This window comes from Cyprinodon tularosa, unplaced genomic scaffold (assembly GCF_016077235.1).
Source record: "Cyprinodon tularosa strain WSP-4 unplaced genomic scaffold, ASM1607723v1 ctg187, whole genome shotgun sequence".
Classification (NCBI taxonomy): Eukaryota; Metazoa; Chordata; class Actinopteri; order Cyprinodontiformes; family Cyprinodontidae; genus Cyprinodon; species Cyprinodon tularosa.
Genome location: NW_024038657.1, coordinates 126,482 through 146,855, shown reverse-complemented (window position 1 = coordinate 146,855; position 20,374 = coordinate 126,482). Strand labels below are relative to the sequence as shown.

General features: G+C 39.0%; 1 protein-coding gene across 3 annotated transcripts in view; it reads left to right on the top strand.

Annotated features, from left to right (window-relative positions):
* Positions 1-20,374, top strand: part of arhgef25a (Rho guanine nucleotide exchange factor (GEF) 25a) — a 76,985-nt gene that overhangs the window by 8,652 nt on the left and 47,959 nt on the right. Inside the window, exon 1 of one of the 3 annotated variants that reach the window (XM_038282721.1) lies at positions 5,942-6,482. The exons of the other annotated variants lie outside the window; for them this stretch is intronic. Coding sequence (XP_038138649.1) covers positions 6,374-6,482 — 109 coding nt within the window. The 5' untranslated portion in view covers positions 5,942-6,373. Of the gene's footprint in view, positions 1-5,941; positions 6,483-20,374 lie in introns of those variants that run through there. 3 annotated transcript variants of the gene reach the window in all.

The window sequence follows — 20,374 nt, the reverse complement described above, 5'->3', positions numbered from 1 at the left end:
TATTGGGAAATTTGATCATTTACAATAATTTTCTAATGAAGTCATGCATAGTTTTATTGTATTATTAATTTATTTATGTACTCTACTGTAGTTCAAAAGAGCCAGAGATTCTAAAAAAATATATATATATACATATATATATTTGAAGTATGCCAGTAGATGGCAATAAATGACATCATCTGAGTACACAAATACTAGTTTCTGAAAGGTATGTTTTTAAAAATTCAAAAGCCTTCATTGGTCAATAAATCTAAAAGGGAGTGGCATTATACATGACAAGATACTCTTTCAGATCTAAAAAATTGAGATTTAGTGAATAATGTAGACTATTATGTTTAAAATGTAGCCAATAATTATCCCCACTGAAAGTCTATGGAATCCATGATCCAACTAAACGTCTAGCTTTGTAAAGGGATTTCTCATGTAGCGCTAACAGTTCATCTTTCCAGTCTGACTGAAAGCCCTTTCTTTCTGGACATTTGTGAAAATTGGTTTAAAGTAAGAGCAAAGCACATGATTAAACCAAGGACCCAGACTCCTTCCTGTCAATAGACAAGTGGAAGGAAATCGTTCTTGAAGGTAGCACAAATTTAATTTGAGAAGATACTCTTGGCTCTTCATCTGACATCACTAAAAAGGTGTAAGGAACAGAGAAAGTGGATAAACATTTTTAGAAAACCTTATGATGTTGTATGATGTGTAATGAAAAATAAACGACTGAATCAGCTTTTTTCCGCAGATATTGTTGATTCAAGTTTTAAGAGACTCAGAAAAATTCAATGAGACGTTTTTTGGAAAAAAGAGGTTCTTAAAGAACATAGTAGAAAAATGCCAGTACTAAAACCATCTTTAAGTTGATAAAATGTATAAACAATAAAGATAATAAAGATTTTCTTTATAAAACAGGAAAACTGGTCACGTATTTTATTCAGATTCCCTCCTATGGGGCTGAGAACTGTTGTGGTAGATCAGCCATGGCACAAACTATTTGGCTTTGAAAGCAAGACACAATAACTTCCAAAAAAGGTTAAAAAAGTTAAATAACAAACAACTGGGCTTTGTTTTCCAAGTTGGAAAACGTTCCGCTCCCCATCCAGAAAGCTTTCTCAATTCAAGACCTGGATGACTGAGAATCTCCAGCATCATACCAGACAGAAGAACAAAATAGCAGCAGTTACCTTAACCCAGTTAACCCACTGACAGATGGGGGCTAATATTTGACCAAAAGAAACCCCAAACAAATACAGTCTTGATCATAAAAATGTGACACTTTTAAAGAAGAGCTCAATTCTGACCAGAATTGCAAACTAGCAATTAGTTTAAACCAGAGGTTTTCAACAGGGGGTGCACGACCCCGAGGGGGTCCACAGAGGTACTGCATGGGGGTCGCTAAAGTTTTGGTTGATTAGACTTCTTTTTTTTTAATTCCCCAATTTTTTTCGACTGACTTTCTTTAAATCCACATTAACATGAATTTAACACACTGAAGTAAACAAATAAATGGAGAAAGAAGATGTCTTTCAGTCATCAATGCACACATTCAGTGACACACAGGAGCTCTTTCAAGCTGGGCACCCTTTCATTCACAACACCTGTCCCATCAACCAGGAATCAGAATCAGAAATACTTTAATAATCCCAGGGTGAAATTACTTTTGTTACATTACTTCATCTATAATAGTGACTATAGTACCAGTCTGATATATATATATATATATATATATATATATATATATATATATATATATATATATATATATATATATATATATATATATATATATATATAAAATTAGGGGGTCCCCGCTCCATCAGTGTGGGGGTCCTTGGCCTGGAAAATGCTGAAGACCCCTGGTTTAAACCTTAAGCACTGTGGTATCTGAAAGGCTTGTTACACTTCAAGTAGAAGCTAGAGAACCTGTTTGATACATGTTTCTAGCAAAGAAACTGTATATATATATATATATATACAGTTTATATATATATATATATATATATATATATATATATATATATATATATATATATATATGATTTTATTTCATATATAATTATAGCTAAGTGCCATACATTTTAAATGTAAAGTAAAAATGTTAAAACATGTTTCATTTCTTTACAGCTTTGTCTGTGATTCATTCTTTTTTTTATCTTATAGAATCTCTTTTCCACTGTTGAATCTGTTGCTTTCAAATTTGATGGCGTTTCACATTATATCACTGACCAGACAGATCAACCTGTTCCACATCACTGCTGAGTGATCCTGCGGTGTCATTCCCCCTCAGTGATAACTGCTTAAAGCATCCTTTATTAGCAAAGAAATGCTAAAGCATATGGAGGACTCCTCCATAAAAGCAGTCACAAAGAGAGTAAATGTGTTTTTGTATCTGAGAAGAGCAAAGGGAAGAGTGAGACCAGTCTGCATGCTAACACAGCCTGGGAATAGATGATTAATTTAACGCTGTGGGGTTTCTCATCTGGAAAACTTCTCGTTCTGCAGCATGTTATGGCTTCTTTGGGTTCTCTGTAAGCTGTGTAATGGATCTGTGTGTGTGTATCTTGCTTGTGAGACTAATGGGTGAGGCTTCGATGTTTGCTCTGTCCCCTATAGATGACAAAGACATCCTCACAGCAGTCACCCTGTCACTATGGCAAGATGAGAGCACTTGACAGTGTACTTTGCTGCTTCTGCTGGTAGGATTCTTGCTCATTCTCACCTGCCTCTACTCAGCTATTCTCAGAGGGGAATCAGTGAGGGGGCTGCGGTCTACCTATAAACCCTTCCAGGAATCAGTCGTCGATTTATGCACACCAGGATCTAACTTTTGAAAGAAGGCAAGAGCTCAAAATTAAACTCGTATAACACACTGAGTCATAATCTGAGCAGCTACATGTCTGAGAGGGCTGTTTCCAGGCAGGGATGTCATAGCATTTCACCAAACCTTTTTTTTTTTTTTTTTCTCCCTGCGCCAAATCTGTCTAAAGTTATTTACTCAATGGATACGTGTTTTACTTTACAGGATGACTCGGATTTCATCTGTGCTAAAAATGTAAACTGTGTGTCTTGGGTTTCGATGTTATGCTCACATCTAAATATGGTTTACTTTGTTAGTTCCGCAGTGTAAGAAGCAAAATATTTTCATCTGCAAATTTAAGATGTGGAAGGTGCAAGTTGTTTACATTCAGACAAAATGTACCCCCTCAACTACAAAAAAAAGGCTTGTGCAATGACTGCTAGACGTTTTCCAAGAATAGGAAAAAAATATCTACTAATAATACCTGTTTCAGAGAACAGAAACGATGATGATGAGTGGAAGAAATCATCATCTTCCTTTACAAAAATGTTTTTTTTTTCATATTAAATAATTAATTAATTCATTCTGAAATTGTTATTTTGTTCATCTGGTGAGTGCTTTTATGTATTAATATACTTCAAAATATTTTCTGTATCTGACTGACACTTTGTGTGATTATAGGTAAGCTAGATGGGCAAATCCACAGAAACAACAGAATAGGCTTGATTTTATCTTCTTACATGCAGATGCTAGGTTAGAAACTTTGAAGACTGTGGAAGGAAAAACATGTAGAAGTGGTTATGTCATGTTTGGTTTTTACTTGGACCCAAATGCAGGTAGACAAGTAGCAGAGGGCAGAAGTCAGCAGTTTAAATGATTGGAAATAAAGACTTATATCAAGAATGGGACATCGGGCCAGAAAGAAAAAAAGAGTACCAGAAGAATCCAGCAGTGAATTAGGAAAACCAGGAACCTTTATACAGACTTCCTGTTGATCAATGACATGGAAAACATGTGAGTTTTAACAGGGGAATATCAAACAGCTGTCAGAGGAGAGAACTGAGAATGAAAATAAGGGCAGGAGACCAATTAATACAGTGAACATGGTGAACTGAACCAAAACCTAAAGGACCGACATGACAAAAATAACATGAATGCACAAACAAACCACCAAAAATAAGTAAGAAGCTAAACACAGAGGAATAAATAAAAAGGACAGGACCTAAACAAGTGAGAAGTGATTAATTTTATGATTCTTTTCTAAACTAATTTCTGCAACACTTAAAACAGTCCATACATATCTCTAAACTTACGTATTAGTTTTCCAGAATGTAGAGATTTTTTCTTGTTAAAACTAGAAGTTACTTAACCAAAACTTTTAGATTCCTACTCCAGAACTAAGAGGCTACTATATGGGAATTTACAGGTTACTGTCTATATGCTTACACATTAGTGTTTCAGAATAAAGGTGGTACTTTGGGATAAGATTACTTCTCCAAACCCCCCAAACATGCTTCTGTTACACATCACTTTATTACAATTTACAAATTAGCTCACCTGAACCTATAGCAAAAATAACCTGTAAATGTTTGTTGAAATTTGTAATTTATTTTTTAAAACTTTTGTGTTTCTTTTATTTTTCTATTTAAGAGGAATCTTTCAGTAATGTGTTTTGCTAGTTTTCTAAATCTTAATTTTGCTTAATATTTTGGTTTCAATGCTCTGAGACTACTTTCTTTGTTATAAGAGGTCAAGTTCTTAAAACTTTTCTTTTTTTTGACCTAAAAAAAAACATTATTTTCGGGAAGGCATTATAGGCTACTTTGAGAACTTTTGGACTATTGTCTTGGGCTGTTTAAGCCTTTAACTTTGCTTGAAACAAAATATATATGGTTACTAATAAAATGTATTTAATTTTATTTTAAAGATATATTTTATATTTAATAAATCCTGCTATAAAATATATATAGGTTACTATCCATAAGCTTGATTTTTCAGTGCTTTGCGATTACTTTCTTTAAACTTGATGGTTATCTCTTTGATCCTGATAAAACTTCGAAAGCTATTTCCATAAAACATAAATTACTTTAAAAGAAATGACAGCTTACTTTACATATAGGGCTATCGCCAGCATCTTAGAGTTCACTATTGGGAGGTTTACAGTACATCTTACTTTCCCAGAACTCAGCTGTTCCTTTCGATATACGCTATACACTACCCTAACAGTCAGTTTAACAATAGGAAATGTACTAAGGGGCAATTAAAACAAGCGAAATGTGTAATAACAATTGTCTATAGAGAGTGTTTTGGATCTTGAACATCTGTGATACAATTTATGTACTGATGAACAGCTATGGTTATTTGGAAACCCTTAAATTATTAATCATTAGAATCTATTAATATTTAATCATAGACTTACAGGGTACTTTCCTGAACTCAGTAAACTTATCTTTGGGATATTTTGTTCATGCTTGTATGTTTTTGTATCAACTCAAGCAGTAAGTCAGTATACTGTATGTCTAGAGTTACATACAAATACAGTTGGAAAGAGAAGTACGCATCCACTCTGCAGGATTATCAACATTTTGAAATATGAGAACACATAAAGTATTTGCACCATGGACAAGTGCAAACTACTTTTAAGGATCATAGATGAACAGAGCAGGGGTTTAACCCAGAACCAATGTCTTGGTCCAAAGAAAACCCGGTCACTCTTACCGGAAAATACATGAGCCCTAAACCTGACTCTGCATATGCTCTCTAAATAGAATCGTGCATCACTTAAGACCTGGGTGTTACTTTTTCCAGGGTCAGAAGGGAGCAGACATAGGAGAACACATTTCATCTGGTCCTGGAGTTGAATGTCGGAGGCTCCCCATGGAAGGATTACCTATGCCACAATGAGCCACAAGCATGTAGAGGATAACAGACAGGACAGGGGAGAGAGCCGACAAGACAGGAAATGGATAAGAGGTAGCTTGAAAAATCAGCTGGGGGTGGTGGGGGGGGGGGGGGACGTCAGAAAGGACAGAAGTAAAAAAGCAGGGGAGGGGAACCTTACACTGGAATAGTCGACAACTACCACAGACTCCACCCTTCCCACCCTCCCCTTACTCTCTCTTTCTATCTCTCTCCTGCTATCTCTCTCTCTCTCTCTCTCTGAAGCAGTCTCCTCGTCTGTCATTTGACCAGGCAGTTCACAGAGGCGAGAGCTCAGCACCAGAGAAAAAGAAGAGAAAGAAAAACAGGAGAGCGGCAGGGAGAAGAGAACATGTTCAGTGTATCACTGAGCTTGCTGGATACTTTTGCAGCCTTTTTCATAGAAAAACAAATCCCCTGTTGGTTTGGATTTCCTCTTGCCTGCTTCTTTTGAGGACTGCCAGTGTCTTGGATGTGGGCTGTAGTACTGTTAACAGTCAACTGAGGAGAAGGAGGAGGTAGAAGAAGAAGAAGAAGAAGAGGATCAGCTGACACCTTTTTTGGAGATTTACACTTTGCAGGAGTAAAGCTGGAAAGGAGTGGTGGGGGGGAGAGAGACTGACTGCCGGGCCCCATGCCCACCCCTGCTAATGCTTGAACAGCATGAAAGGGGGCCACCACCATCACCATCGCCACTACCGAGGCTGTGGCTGCCAGCACTTGTTCCGTAAAGTCCTAGTTAAGTGTGGCTGCTGCTATGCCAGAGTCAGAGGTCAGTGTTATGCTCATACCAACACATGAAAAAAAATCTTCCCCCAGTTATTGACGATCAATTGACTGGAGTGATAAGAAGATCTCCTACATGGTTCTGGTCTCTGCTTTCTTTTCTAAAGTTGTGCTGAATCTGGAAATGTGGATTTTAGGTTGCACCTATGAAGCAACAGATGTGTTTAAGTGTTTATGTGAGACACATCCAGATCAGAGCAGGCAATGCATGACCCCCCCCGCAGATGTCTACACAGTGGGAAACAGGAAGGAGAATTAACCCCCCACCCCCCGCTCACTTAGAGAATAGAAAACAAGACTTTGTGTGTGTAAGACTCGGAAACTTTAATTTCATCATCATCATGACTGCGTGTCAATAGATTATATGCTGTACATGAAAGGCATAACTCCTGTCCATGACCCAGACACCAGTGGTGTGGAGCTGAATTTGACTCAGTGCAACAGATTTTATAACTTGGGACTAAACTTGATGGCATCAAAAGACACTTTCAGACATATGATCAGGGAATGTTAGCAATTCTTTAAAATATGTGACCTTCTGCACAAAATTGAACAACTATAGAAAAAAGTATGCACCTAAAGCTTCCCTTGAGTAAACCGAACTTACTTTATTCTTTTGAGTCAATTTACATAGTCCCTGGATCCAACACAGCATCCAGCTGCAGATCAGACTCGGGTCTCCTTCACTGAACCTAAGAGACCTACCCTGATTAATGCACTTTCGGTCCAGTCTCTATGTTTGGCACCTTATATGAAATACAATCAGTACATTAGGGCTGTAGAATATCAGGAAAACATCTAATATTTGATACCCTGCTATAAAATTAATACTGAAAGTCACATTATTAACCTCTTGCTGCTTTAGGGTCATTTTAAACATTGACCCCAAAAACCCTATATAATCGCTTTGCACTAAGACATTAGTTCATTAATAAAGGTACAAAAACATGGCTTGTAGAAAAACATGCTGCCACCATGACGACCTTGGCAGCATGGCAGTACAGTTTCTCACTGAGTTTACTAGAAAATGTTAATATATTTTATGCTGCCAAAGATACCAAGCATCACAGCTACTTTAATTCCAAACATGAATGCATTGCATTTATATCATCAGCTCATATTTATTGCCAACCTATCAGTGTTGATATTGCAGACACCCTTTGATAATATATTTACAGTGCAGCTCTGCAGTGCATCCAAGGCTTGTACGGAGCTTGCAGAAGGTGGAGATTCAATATCTAATAAAAATGATTTTAACAATCCATTTTTTTCTCCTATATAATCTCATGTGGCTCATGTTGTTTGATTGGAAATACTCCCTTTAAATTTCCTTAAGTTCCAATAAAGATTGGAGTAAATTGTTTCAGAATCCACATTGGATCCTACACTGACATTGGATGTTGATATTAGGCTCAAGCCACCGTTACATTCACCTATCCAGGCAGCATGGTGCTTTGTTTTATGGGGCAGAATTTTGACAGGTTTTGCTCGAATTTTAAGGAAGCAAGTTAAATTCATAGTAAGAATTTAGTGATCATGTTTATGGTATGGGGTAATAGTTGCAAATATGTCAATAGATAGACTTTTTTAGATCTTGCTGATTACCTCAGTTATTAACATATGATCCTGCACTGCAAGGAAATGTTTAGAGGAGTGGAAGTTGAAGTGGAATGGGAGAGATGGAAATCAGGATCTGATTCAACAAAAACTCATTATAACAATTTGACATGCTTGGAAGTAGGTATAATTCAGGTTAGGAAAAAGACAGTTTTCCTGGGTAAAGAAGAATGGGATGCTTTTCTTGGAACTCTCAGTGTGAGGAGAAGGGATTGCGTCATTTAAAAGGTCTGGTTTGTTTGATAAACTGTACTGCGAGAGCAATCTCGGACCGGCAGAACATGGCAGCCCTAATCACACTGAGTCAACAAAAGGACCGGGCCTACTGGACTAATGGGTGTGAAAAATCTCAAAATGAAGGAAACGGGTCCTGATTCAGGAGTTGTAAATTTTGCGGTTGGCGTCTTTTCTCTTCTGACTTGATCATAGAGTTTAGCAAAACGACTGCAGACTTACTGGTCCCTTTTAACACAACGACTTGGTCCCATCTCTATCCAAAACAAACAAATGTAGGCCTCTTATCTGTGTCTGCTTCAAATTGTGCTTTCCTATTGTAATGCCGCATAAATTGCTGCAGAACTGAAATGTTTCCTCCTAGATTGTTACCTACTGTATACCATTTGATTCACTGTCCCTGCTGTTGCCTTGCACACTCATAGAGTATGACCTCTGCAGCTGTGGCTGAAAGCAGAGTTAAAAAAACAGTGGTGTCTAATTGCATGATATGAGTTTGTGCTGGGGTGCTGTGCTACGTGGTTGTTCCTTTTAGCATCAAAGGCCCGTACAGGGGAGCTGCCCACTGAGGCTCTGTATGCAGCGGGGGGCTCATGGAGTTGACTTCCGCATCGTTGGCTGGCGTTGTTGGTTGCATACCTACCATTCCTTTGGTTTTAATCTCTTATGTAATGGATATTCTCCTCCACCGTCGTCTGCTGCTCCCCCATTGCACCTTTTACTCATGTTATCATAGCAAATACACACACGCTTAGGATCATAATATGTAAACAAGTGTGGGATTGAAGGAATTAAACATTTCAGGCTATGAAATTAGCATCAATAAATAGTTTCCCCCCAATGTTCCAGATTTCTTGCATACAGCATTTTAGAAGTATATTGATGGTCAAACATAGCATGTAGAGGATCAAAATATAACTATGCACTTGGAACCCTTTGGAATATTGGCTCTGAAAAAGCCAGGTTAAGCAAAACAAAAGGTCCTCCAACAAAGCCACCAGTCTGCTGGTAGCACCTCTAATGCACACGCCTCAGCCTGGCCACAAAAGGGAAAACATCAACTGTTAACAAATGACACAAAACTGTTTTTGCTTCTTTGGAAATAGGAGCAGAGTTCATGGTCTGAGCTTGATTCTATTAGTTGAAAATTCTGTGGTTTCTAGTAACATAAACACATTGTCCAACTGTTAGAGAAGCACAATTCCAGATAGTAAACTAAATACTCTTAATGCCTGTTCAGTTTAGGCTACAAATTTCCATAAAGTGGAATGTGGTGATTTCAAAAGAGGAACATGATGAGGAGTACAAAAGTCGCTAATAGCTGCTGGGGGTCTGACAGGAAATCACTTCCTGCTTTAGAGGATTAAGATGAATAAACATTCAGCTTCTCTCATGATATATTAAAGTTTTTTATGTTCTTGGCTCACCTGATCCTCTGTCTTTCTTTCCTTTGACAACCCAGTTGAGCATAACAGTGATAATAACCCTTAAAATGTGTTCTCTGGTCCATTGTTAAAAGATAAAACTTATGAGAAGTAATGTTTAAAACTTGCTTCATGCCATACTTGGGACACAGCAGTACTCTGGAAGGCCCTCCAAACATTCAAAGCTACATGTGTGGAAGACAACTAACATTCCACATCAATGAAATGCCTCATACCCGCACTGAAAAACGGTGGTGGCATTGTCATGATTTTTTATACTTTTCTTTAGCATGCAAATTACAAAGAGAGTTGACATGGTAGAATGGCCTAACCCAGAGCTAAACCTGATTCATAATCTGTTTTGAAATGTAAAAAAGTGCCTCCACAGATGTCCTCAGTTTAATGGTGAGGCAGTTTGAGAAGTTTTGGAGACGAATGGGCAAAATACTTCAGTCTTTAGATCATTAAGCCGGTAGAAATAACTAAAAAAACACTTGCAGCTTTAATTACAACAAAAGGTTACTCTATGAAATATTTGTAAATTACATCTCTTTATTGAAAACATTATGGAAACCTTCTTTATCTTTACCTCTTCCTCTTTACACTCTTGACTTTTGGTCAATCACAGAAAATTCAAATCAAATGTGTTTGATAGGTATGAATGGGTACAGCTACTTTTGAAAGACGCCATATAGCATTTAGTGATGGACAGTGCGAAGGTAATACCCTCTCATTTAAAAAAAAGGAAGGCACACCAAGCACAGAAAATCAAGCTGCAGACTTTTTCAACTGTACCCAAAACTATGATTTTGTTTCTGTTCTTTTTTACATTTGTGTGTTGTTCACTTAATACACTGAAGAGCTCACTGTGTCTTAATTTAAATACTGTGAAGCTATTTCTATGATTAACATCATTTCGGAGGGGAAAGCATTAGCAGTGCCAGCCCTCGACAACAATTTTAATCAGTACCATTAAAATCTCATTACTTGCTTTGTTTCTTCTGATATGGCCTAAATCATTCAAACTTGTTTACTGGAACATGTCCACTGGTAGTACGAGTTTAATCAACATAGAGCTCCCTACTGCTCCTTCTTCAAGGTTAGAACTCAGTATGTTGTTGTTTTCGGTCTTTCCTCTGTCTGCCTACTTGTCTGTCAGCAAGGTTATGTGAAATCTACCAACCAATGATTAATGAAGTTAAGTCAAGGAATGGAGAAAGGAGGGAAGGAAAAACCTCCTTAATAATGATGTTGATCAGAACTTCAACACAACAAAATAAATGTATTGAATGTTTAAGAACCTGTGACCTCAGAGATAACTTTTAGTTTCTATTGTGTTGTTTATAGGAAACACTGAACAATACAGGCCTAACTTGTTGTTCCTCAGCTCTTACAATTGTTCACTTAGCTCAGGCATGCCACTGCAGCACATAATGTCTTTTTGTCTTTGGAGGAGGTTTTTTATTGGGTGTTTCCAACAAACATTCGCTGAAGCAATGTCTGGAAACCTTAGCTGGAATAGTTGGAATTAAATGGCAGAGATAACTCTATTACATTTACTTGTTTCTGTTTTAAATGTTTCAGATTGTCAAGCAATTTGAATTCAGATAAGCATGAGTAAATGCAAAATACATTTACCTGTTGATGGTAGTAGTTGTTGACAAAGAGTCCTTTAGTCACAGTAGAAAAAATCTGGTCCCACTCTTCGATGCAGAATTGCTTTATTTCAGCCATAGTGGTGGTTTGTAAAACATGGGTATGTTTAATGTCATCCCACAGCATCTTAATTGTATTTGGGATATTGATTAGGCCACTCTAAAACTTTACTGAGCTACTCAAAAATGATTGGTCATTGTGCATAATAGAAATATGCTTGGGCTAAAGTTATCTCAAACTGATGGTGGGATATTCTACTTTGTGCATGGAGAAACTTTACCAAAAGCCTTTTAAAGTGTAATTACAGCGTTTTTTTTTTTTTTTTTAAATGCAGTTACTTTAAAGTCATATATTAAATTCAAATACCTTCTAAGCAGTTCCATCAGCCCATTGGGAGAAAATATTCTGGATTATCAATATGTTTTTTTGGGGAAATTTAAGATAGGCCTTTCACTTCTTCATAGTCAGCGTTGATTTGGCCATTTTTGACCCCATCTCTTACCTATTGTTCAGTAATGAACACTGACCTCAGCTGAGGTAACTGAGGTCTGCAGTGCATCCGTTTGAGTAATTTTATGACCACCTGCATAAGTTATTAGCCTCTTTCACAAAACATTTCCTTAATAAACTCACAAAAACAAGCTGCCTCTAAGTCCCCGCTGGCCATTAACAAGTAACAAGCAAAGTTGGTGATATCCTGAACAACTGTGAGCTGTGAAGAAGCTGGCAGTGCAGAACAACAGAAGGTGTTGCATAAAACCCTCGTCGGAAGTCTCTGCAAACAATAATGGTGGAAGTTCGCCATCTGCTTCTTAGGTTATGTCCTAGTTGATGTATTCATATAGGTTTTACTGGAGTGATGTATTGATTCATTGGGTTCTGTGGTCATCATCCTCGGGTGTGGGGAGTGAAACTCAACTGAAAAAATGTAATTAACCAGAGTTAAGTAATAAACACAGGGCAGTTCTATTCTAACAAAAGACCAGGGTGATTTAAATGGATTGTTTGCCGTAAAACATGAAATTACTAGTTGAAAGAGCATATTGTATCCATTAGGGGTGTTAATTACCAGCTTTATCACAGTAAGTTGTTATATTGGTCCTCATGGATGAAGATATGTTGATATCACCAACTCAATCAGAGTTTAATTTCTATTAAATTCACTATCAAACCTGTGACATGCTATTATCTCTATTGATATCAGCTCACAAAAAAAAACGTACCCTAAATATGATTTCACTATAATTGTCTAAACTCTGACAGGCATGAGTTTTTTACAAAAAATTAAAAGTGGAATTTTCTAATTATAATAAAAAATTAGAAATTAAATAATAAATTCTGTGTTGTCAGTTTCAAAATAAAAGCATATAATGAAGATAACGACTATGATTGATGTCATCATCATCATCATTAGGTTTCGTGTTTGGCTGTTTTAGACGAATCTGAAAACGGGAAATGAAGTTGGACCTATTTTCTGAAAAGGACTTAGCCTGGACTCCAGAGAAAAGAGAACAGGATGATTCATTTCCTACGTTGGATCAAAACAACAGTTTTTTTTTTAATGAACAATGACACATACATTTGCCTTCTAGATGCATGCATGCAGAGGGAAATGATCACTTCTAACAGTTTTTTGGAAAAAAAAAGGGGAGATATGAGTGATCTCAGCATCTGTCATTGCCTCTAAAAGCCTAGCTAGACATCCGTCACTCCTGCGTGTAACCCATTCGCTTTTCCACAGAGGGCTGTGGAACTAATCAGTCTCACTGTGGCTTTATACACAGAGAAACCTGACCACATTTAGGTAATATATCATAAAACACAAGCACTGGTTGGTTGGAAAATGTAGCTGGTTTGGATGACTGAGAACATTTAGAATGAATATTGCTTATCAAAAGCACAGCACTGAGGAAAGGCTTTAAATGAACTCTGATTTATTTATAAATTATGTATTGGGGGTCAGTCAATAACTCACCAGAATATGCTTTTAACACATTCAATAGACTTTGGCTGCTTTTTCACTTATATTCGTTAGATACATACAGTTTCAAGTGGAATATCAAAATATAAAAATTTGTTGTTTACAGCAGATGAGAGGTACACTATATTGCCAAAAGTATTTGCTCACCTGCCTTGACTCACATATGAGCTTAAGTGACATCCCGTTCCTAATCCATAGGGTTCAATATGACGTCGGTCCACCCTTTGCAGCTAGAACAGCTTCAACTCTTCTGGGAAGGCTGTCCACAAGGTTTAGGAGTGTGTTTATGGGAATTTTTGACCATTCTTCCAGAAGCGCATTTGTGAGGTCGCACACTGATGTTGGACGAGAAGGCCTGGCTCTCAGTCTCCGCTCTAATTCATCCCAAAGGTGTTCTATCGGGTTGAGGTCAGGACTCTGTGCAGGCCAGTCAAGTTCATCCACACCAGACTCTGTCATCCATGTCTTTATGGACCTTGCTTTGTGCACTGGTGCACAGTCATGTTGGAAGAGGAAGGGGTCAGCTCCAAACTGTTCCCACAAAGTTGGGAGCATGGAATTGTCCAAAATGTCTTGGTATGCTGAAGCATTCAGAGTTCCTTTCACTGGAACTAAGGGGCCAAGCCCAGCTCCTGAAAAACAACCCCACACCATAATCCCCCCTCCACCAAACTTTACACTTGGCACAATGCAGTCAGACAAGTACCGTTCTCCTGGCAACCGCCAAACCCAGACCCGTCCATCAGATTGCCAGATGGAGAAGCGCGATTCGTCACTCCAGAGAACGCGTCTCCACTGCTCTAGAGTCCAGTGGCGGCGTGCTTTACACCACCGCATCCGACGCTTTGCATTGCACTTGGTGATGTATGGCTTGGATGCAGCTGCTCGACCATGGAAACCCATTCCATGAAGCTCTCTGCGCACTGTTCTTGAGCTAATCTGAAGGCCACATGAAGTTTGGAGGTCTGTAGTGATTGACTCTGCAGAAAGTTGGCGACCTCTTCGCACTATGCGCGTCAGCATCCGCTGACCCCGCTCCGTCAGTTTACGTGGCCTACCACTTCGTGGCTGAGTTGCTGTCGTTCCCAAACACTTCCATTTTCTTATAATACAGCTGACAGTTGACTGTGGAATATTTAGGAGCGAGGAAATTTCACGACTGGATTTGTTGCACAGGTGGCATCCTATCACAGTTCCACGCTGGAATTCACTGAGCTCCTGAGAGCGACCCATTCTTTCACAAATGTTTGTAAAAACAGTCTGCATGCCTAGGTGCTTGAATTTATACACCTGTGGCCATGGAAGTGATTGGAACACCTGATTCCAATAATTTGGATGGGTGAGCAAATACTTTTGGCAATATAGTGTATCTGAATATAATTTCTTCAAGAGAGACACAAATAATGCAACATAGATCTGGTTTCTTTTACTTGATCTTCTACTGTTGTAACTTTGCAGCTAAGAGCTGTTTGTGATTGGCTTTGTTGATGCTAAACAATCTGCATGTTTGTCATATATCATGTTTGGTTTCTTAAGTGGATTTACAGTCCCTTTGTGAAATCTTTTTATGTTAGTATCTGTTATGAGTGGACGAAACAATAGCTTCTGCCATGAATTAAGGAGCCTTTTTAAGTTTCACTGATTTAGAATCAGTCAAAGTAAAAATCCAAAAGCAAAATAAACAAATTATGTAATTAAAACTAATCAAAGGAAAATCAGTTGGCTCTATTCAGCATAGAAAGATATGGGGAAGCACTCAAGACTTTTGCACACCACTGTAAGTGACGTGTAGCAGCACAACAGGGCATGGAAAGGACTATTGATTGAATAGTCAATGTGATAGAGACGAGCAGGAGGATGTACAGGTAGAGGGATGTAAAACGAGAGACAAAAGCACATGTTTCATTTTAACTCTGCACTGCACATTAGCAGACTGCCTACCAGAGAGCCATTAGAGAGACCTGCTTCCCAGCAAAGATTGTTGACAAACCATTTGGAAAATGGTTTGCTTATAATGCTCACAGTCAATTAGACTCGTAGACCAGAGACTGGGGATCCAGCCTGCTGTTGTCATAATAAAACAAATGGGTAAATTGTTGTTTTTTAATACTTGATAATAATGATATTTAAAATAATATTTAAAACTTGCTAAATAAAAATGACATTAATGCATTGGATGGATGGAAAGATGGAAGGATCCATGGATGGATGGATGGATAGAAAGATGGATGGAAGGATGGATGGATGGATGGATGGATAGATAGAGAGATGGAAGGATGGATGGATGGAACCATCAATGGATGGAATGATGGATGGATGGAAGGATGGATGGATGGAAGGATCGATGGACAGATGGATGGAAGGATTGATGGATGGAACCATGGATAGATAGAGAGATGGAATGATCCATGGATGGATGGATGGATGGATGGAACCATGGATAGAAAGATGGATGGATTAATGGATGGAATGATGGATGGATGGATGGATAGAAGGATGGATGGATGGAACCATGGATAGATGGAATGATGGATGGACAGATGGGTGGATGGTTGGATGGATGGATAGATAGAGAGATGGAAGGATGGATGGAACCATGGATGGATGGAATGATGGATGGATGGATGAATGGATGGATGGCTGGAATCATGGATGAATCGAATGATATATGGGTGGATGGATGGATGGATAGAGAGATGGAAGAATGGATGGAACCATGGATGGATGGATGGATGGATGAATGGATGGATGGCTGGAATCATGGATGAATGGAATGATAGATGGGTGGATGGATGGATGGATGGATAGATAGAGAGATGGAAGGATGGATGGAACCATGGATGGATGGATGGATGGATGGATGGATGGATGGATGAATGGATGGATGGCTGGAATCATGGATGAATGGAATGATAGATGGGTGGATGGATGGATGGATAGAGAGATGGAAGGATGGATGGATGGAAGGATCAATGGACAGATGGATGGATGGATGGATGGATGGATGGATGGAGGGATGGATGGATAGATAGAGAGATGGAAGGATGGATGGAACCATGGATGGATGGAATGATGGATGGATGGATGGATAGAAGGATGGATGGATGGAACCATGGATAGATGGAATGATGGATGGACAGATGGGTGGATGGTTGGATGGATGGATAGATAGAGAGATGGAAGGATGGATGGAACCATGGATGGATGGAATGATGGATGGATGGATGAATGGATGGATGGCTGGAATCATGGATGAATCGAATGATATATGGGTGGATGGATGGATGGATAGAGAGATGGAAGAATGGATGGAACCATGGATGGATGGATGGATGGATGAATGGATGGATGGCTGGAATCATGGATGAATGGAATGATAGATGGGTGGATGGATGGATTGATGGATAGATAGAGAGATGGAAGGATGGATGGAACCATGGATGGATGGATGGATGGATGGATGGATGAATGGATGGATGGCTGGAATCATGGATGAATGGAATGATAGATGGGTGGATGGATGGATGGATAGAGAGATGGAAGGATGGATGGATGGAAGGATCAATGGACAGATGGATGGATGGATGGATGGATGGATGGAAGGATCAATGGACAGATGGATGGATGGATGGATGGAGGGATGGATGGATGGATGGAACCATGGATGGATGGAAGGATGGATGGATGGAACCATGGATGGATGGAAGGATGGATGGATGGAACCATGGATGGATGGAAAGATGGATGGACAGATGGGTGGATGGATGGATGGATGGATAGATAGAGAGATGGAAGGATGGATGAATGGGTGGATGGATGGATGAATAGCTTGAGAGATGGATGAATGGATGGATGGTTGGAATCATGGATGGATGGAATGATAGATGGACAGATGGGTGGATGGATGGATGGATAGATAGAGAGATGGAAGGATGGATGGATGGAAGGATCAATGGACAGATGGATGGATGGATGGATGGAGGGATGGACAGATGGAACCATGGATGGATGGAAGGATGGATGGAACCATGGATGGATGGAAAGATGGATGGACAGATGGGTGGATGGATGGATGGATGGATAGATAGAGAGATGGAAGGATGGATGAATGGGTGTATGGATGGAATCATGGATGGACAGATGGGTGGATGGATAGATAGAAAGATGGAAGGATGGATGAATGGACTGATGGATGGATGGAAAGATGGATGGATGGATGGATGGATGGATAGATAGAGAGATGGAAGGATGGATGAATGGATGGATGGATGACCAGATAGATGGATGGGTGGATTGATGGATGGAAGGATGTATGGAATGATGAACGGATGCACGGATGGATGAACGGAAGGATGGATGGATGGATGTTCGGATGGACGAGCAACAGATGGGTAGATAATGAAAAGTGGATAGATAAATCAATGAACCTTTAAAATTATAAGATCATTAAAAAGATTTTAAACAGAAACATTTTTACATGCTCTATATTTCTTATCCAGAATTTCCCAGATATGGATTTGAAAACTTTTGTATTCCCTGAGTTAGTACCCCCGAGGAAGAAAGATGCCTCCTGTTAGTATCCTTTCAGATTTAACCTTAAGAACCCTCCACAAAGAGCTGATCTATGGACCCACAGAGATCTTTAAGGGCATCAGCTTGGGCATCAGGTTTCCACTGATCTGGCCTTTTGGTAGACCATAAATAATCATTGTTGTGCTTTGAACATGCACTCGAGTATGAAACGTGTAAAAAAAAAAGTGTTTTTTTCAGCATAGATACATCCACTTATTTATCTGTTTCTTTCAATAAACACTTAAATGCAGTAAGTTGCTTTACCTGCGCTCTTAGTGACGCAGAGGAAATTGGCTTTGCATGATCTGTGGCAGGTTTTCATTTATAGATCCACCTCTGGTTCTATAAGCTGTTCTAACCTTTTATATCAAGTCTCCGTGCATGTTCTCCTCTAAATGATATTTCAAGTCTCTTTTTACATCTGTGCTATAAGTGTTCCCTTTCTATCTGAGCTTGTTTGTGAGTAATGGGGACTGATGTTGACTCATGCATGCAATGATTTAGAACAAGGATCCCCCACAGCAATGAAACACATGCACCCCCCCTCCACACACACACATACACGCATATTTACATGGCTGAAATGGCTGAATGGAGAAGATAGGAGAACAAAAGCGTCTGCAAACAGTGACATAAAAAACACAAGCTGTAAATGTTTGATAAAACATGGCTTTTAATTATATCAGAACATAGTTTTGGTGTGTTTTTAATTTTTATGTGTGTAACATAGAAACCCAATCTCTAACCCACAAAGGATACCTTTGTTGAAGACAAATGATGCTCAACCTACTGCATAGAAGTGGGGAAAATAAGATTTTTCCAAACATCTGCAGTGACATGTACAGTAATCAAACAGTTATCAGGGCACAAAACTTGAACTGTTAAGAGATGAAAATCTTCAGCATTTTTTCCTCCATTCGCCTCCTTGCAAATGAATCATGATGTTTTACAGACCCACTACGGGAACGGTTCAATGTCATGGAATAGTGAGTCTGATTTCAGTTCAGAGGAACCCAGATTCCTCCAGTTTTTTTTTGTTTGTTAACCTGCGACCCCAGAGATGTATGAATACGAATTGATAACAAGCTGAGGCTGCTTTTGACAAAAAGCAGCACCCCTGGCAAATGCTGGGGGGAAAGTTTGAGAGACAGAACTGCTGCTGTCTTTTTATTTCTCAGCTGGAGAATCGTCTTTGCTGTCATCAGCATATAAGGCAGACCTTAGACAGTATGGAAAAAGCAACAAAAATAGCTGAAATTGAAGGTATGTTGGCCCAAGCCTTGTGCTCAGGCAGTCTGAGATATTTTTAAACCCTGTACCCCAAGCCCCCCTCTTCCTCCTCGTCATCTCCTCTTGCCCTCCCACCCCAGTCCCTGTGCTTCCTCCGTATTGTGCATCTGATATCTTCAACATATTATTGCTCTTTGCACAGAGGAAAGCAGTGACGGGTAGTAATGCAATCTGTGTGCGTGTGTGTGTGTACTTGTGTGTGAAGTGTACAAGGGGGGGTGTTAAAGGGGAGTGAACCAATTGTTCCCAGTCCCCTGCTGTATGAGGAAAGTTGCTGCTCCGAATTTTGAGCTGATCTGCCAACTTGAACATTAGGATCCCTGTAGGGTCTCTCATTTTATTTTCCTTCAGCTTTCTCTTTTTTTTTTGTTCTTGTCTTACAGTCACTCAGCCACTTATTAATAATGTGTAACTCCTCCTCCCCTTTCTTTTTTCATCAATCCCCTTTTCATTCTTCCTTTCTTCTTTCCTCTACTTAACCGCCTTGCCCTGACATATTTCCAGGGCTTCCATCTTTGTCGGCTTCACCGTCTCCCACAGTCTTTCTCCCTCTTTTTCCTTCTTCCTCAGAACTCTGTTTGTAAACGTGCAGAGGAGAAGAATGAGGGAACAAATTATGAAACACAGGAGTGCATTCCATACCTTGTTTAGAAAGAATTCTCTTACAGCTCAGGGGGGGAGAGCAGCCACTTCACCCCTGCAAAACCACCCCTTCTTTCAGCCCATATGGCTCGTTTTATGTATGCAGCCTTCAGGGATATCTGTGAAATTGTTTTTTTCAGTATTCAGACCTTTTGGTCTTATACCTACTCTCTTTTTTCTGTTTAAATTCTTAATAACTAAGGTGTAGAATGATTTCAGAAGGTAGAGATATGTGTTGTTTAGTAAACTTAAAGGACATTTTTGTTTTAACTCTCATTACACTCATATTCCTGTCCATGTCAAAAAATGTGAGCTTATGGTAGTCAACGAGATGCCAAAAAGCAATAAAGTTAGTTTTTAGACACCAAACTGAACAGGGCAGGTAGTAACACAGTGGCCACTGAGGACCAAAATAGTGATAAAAAGATTTCAAGGACAAATCTGAGTAAATAAAGATTTAAT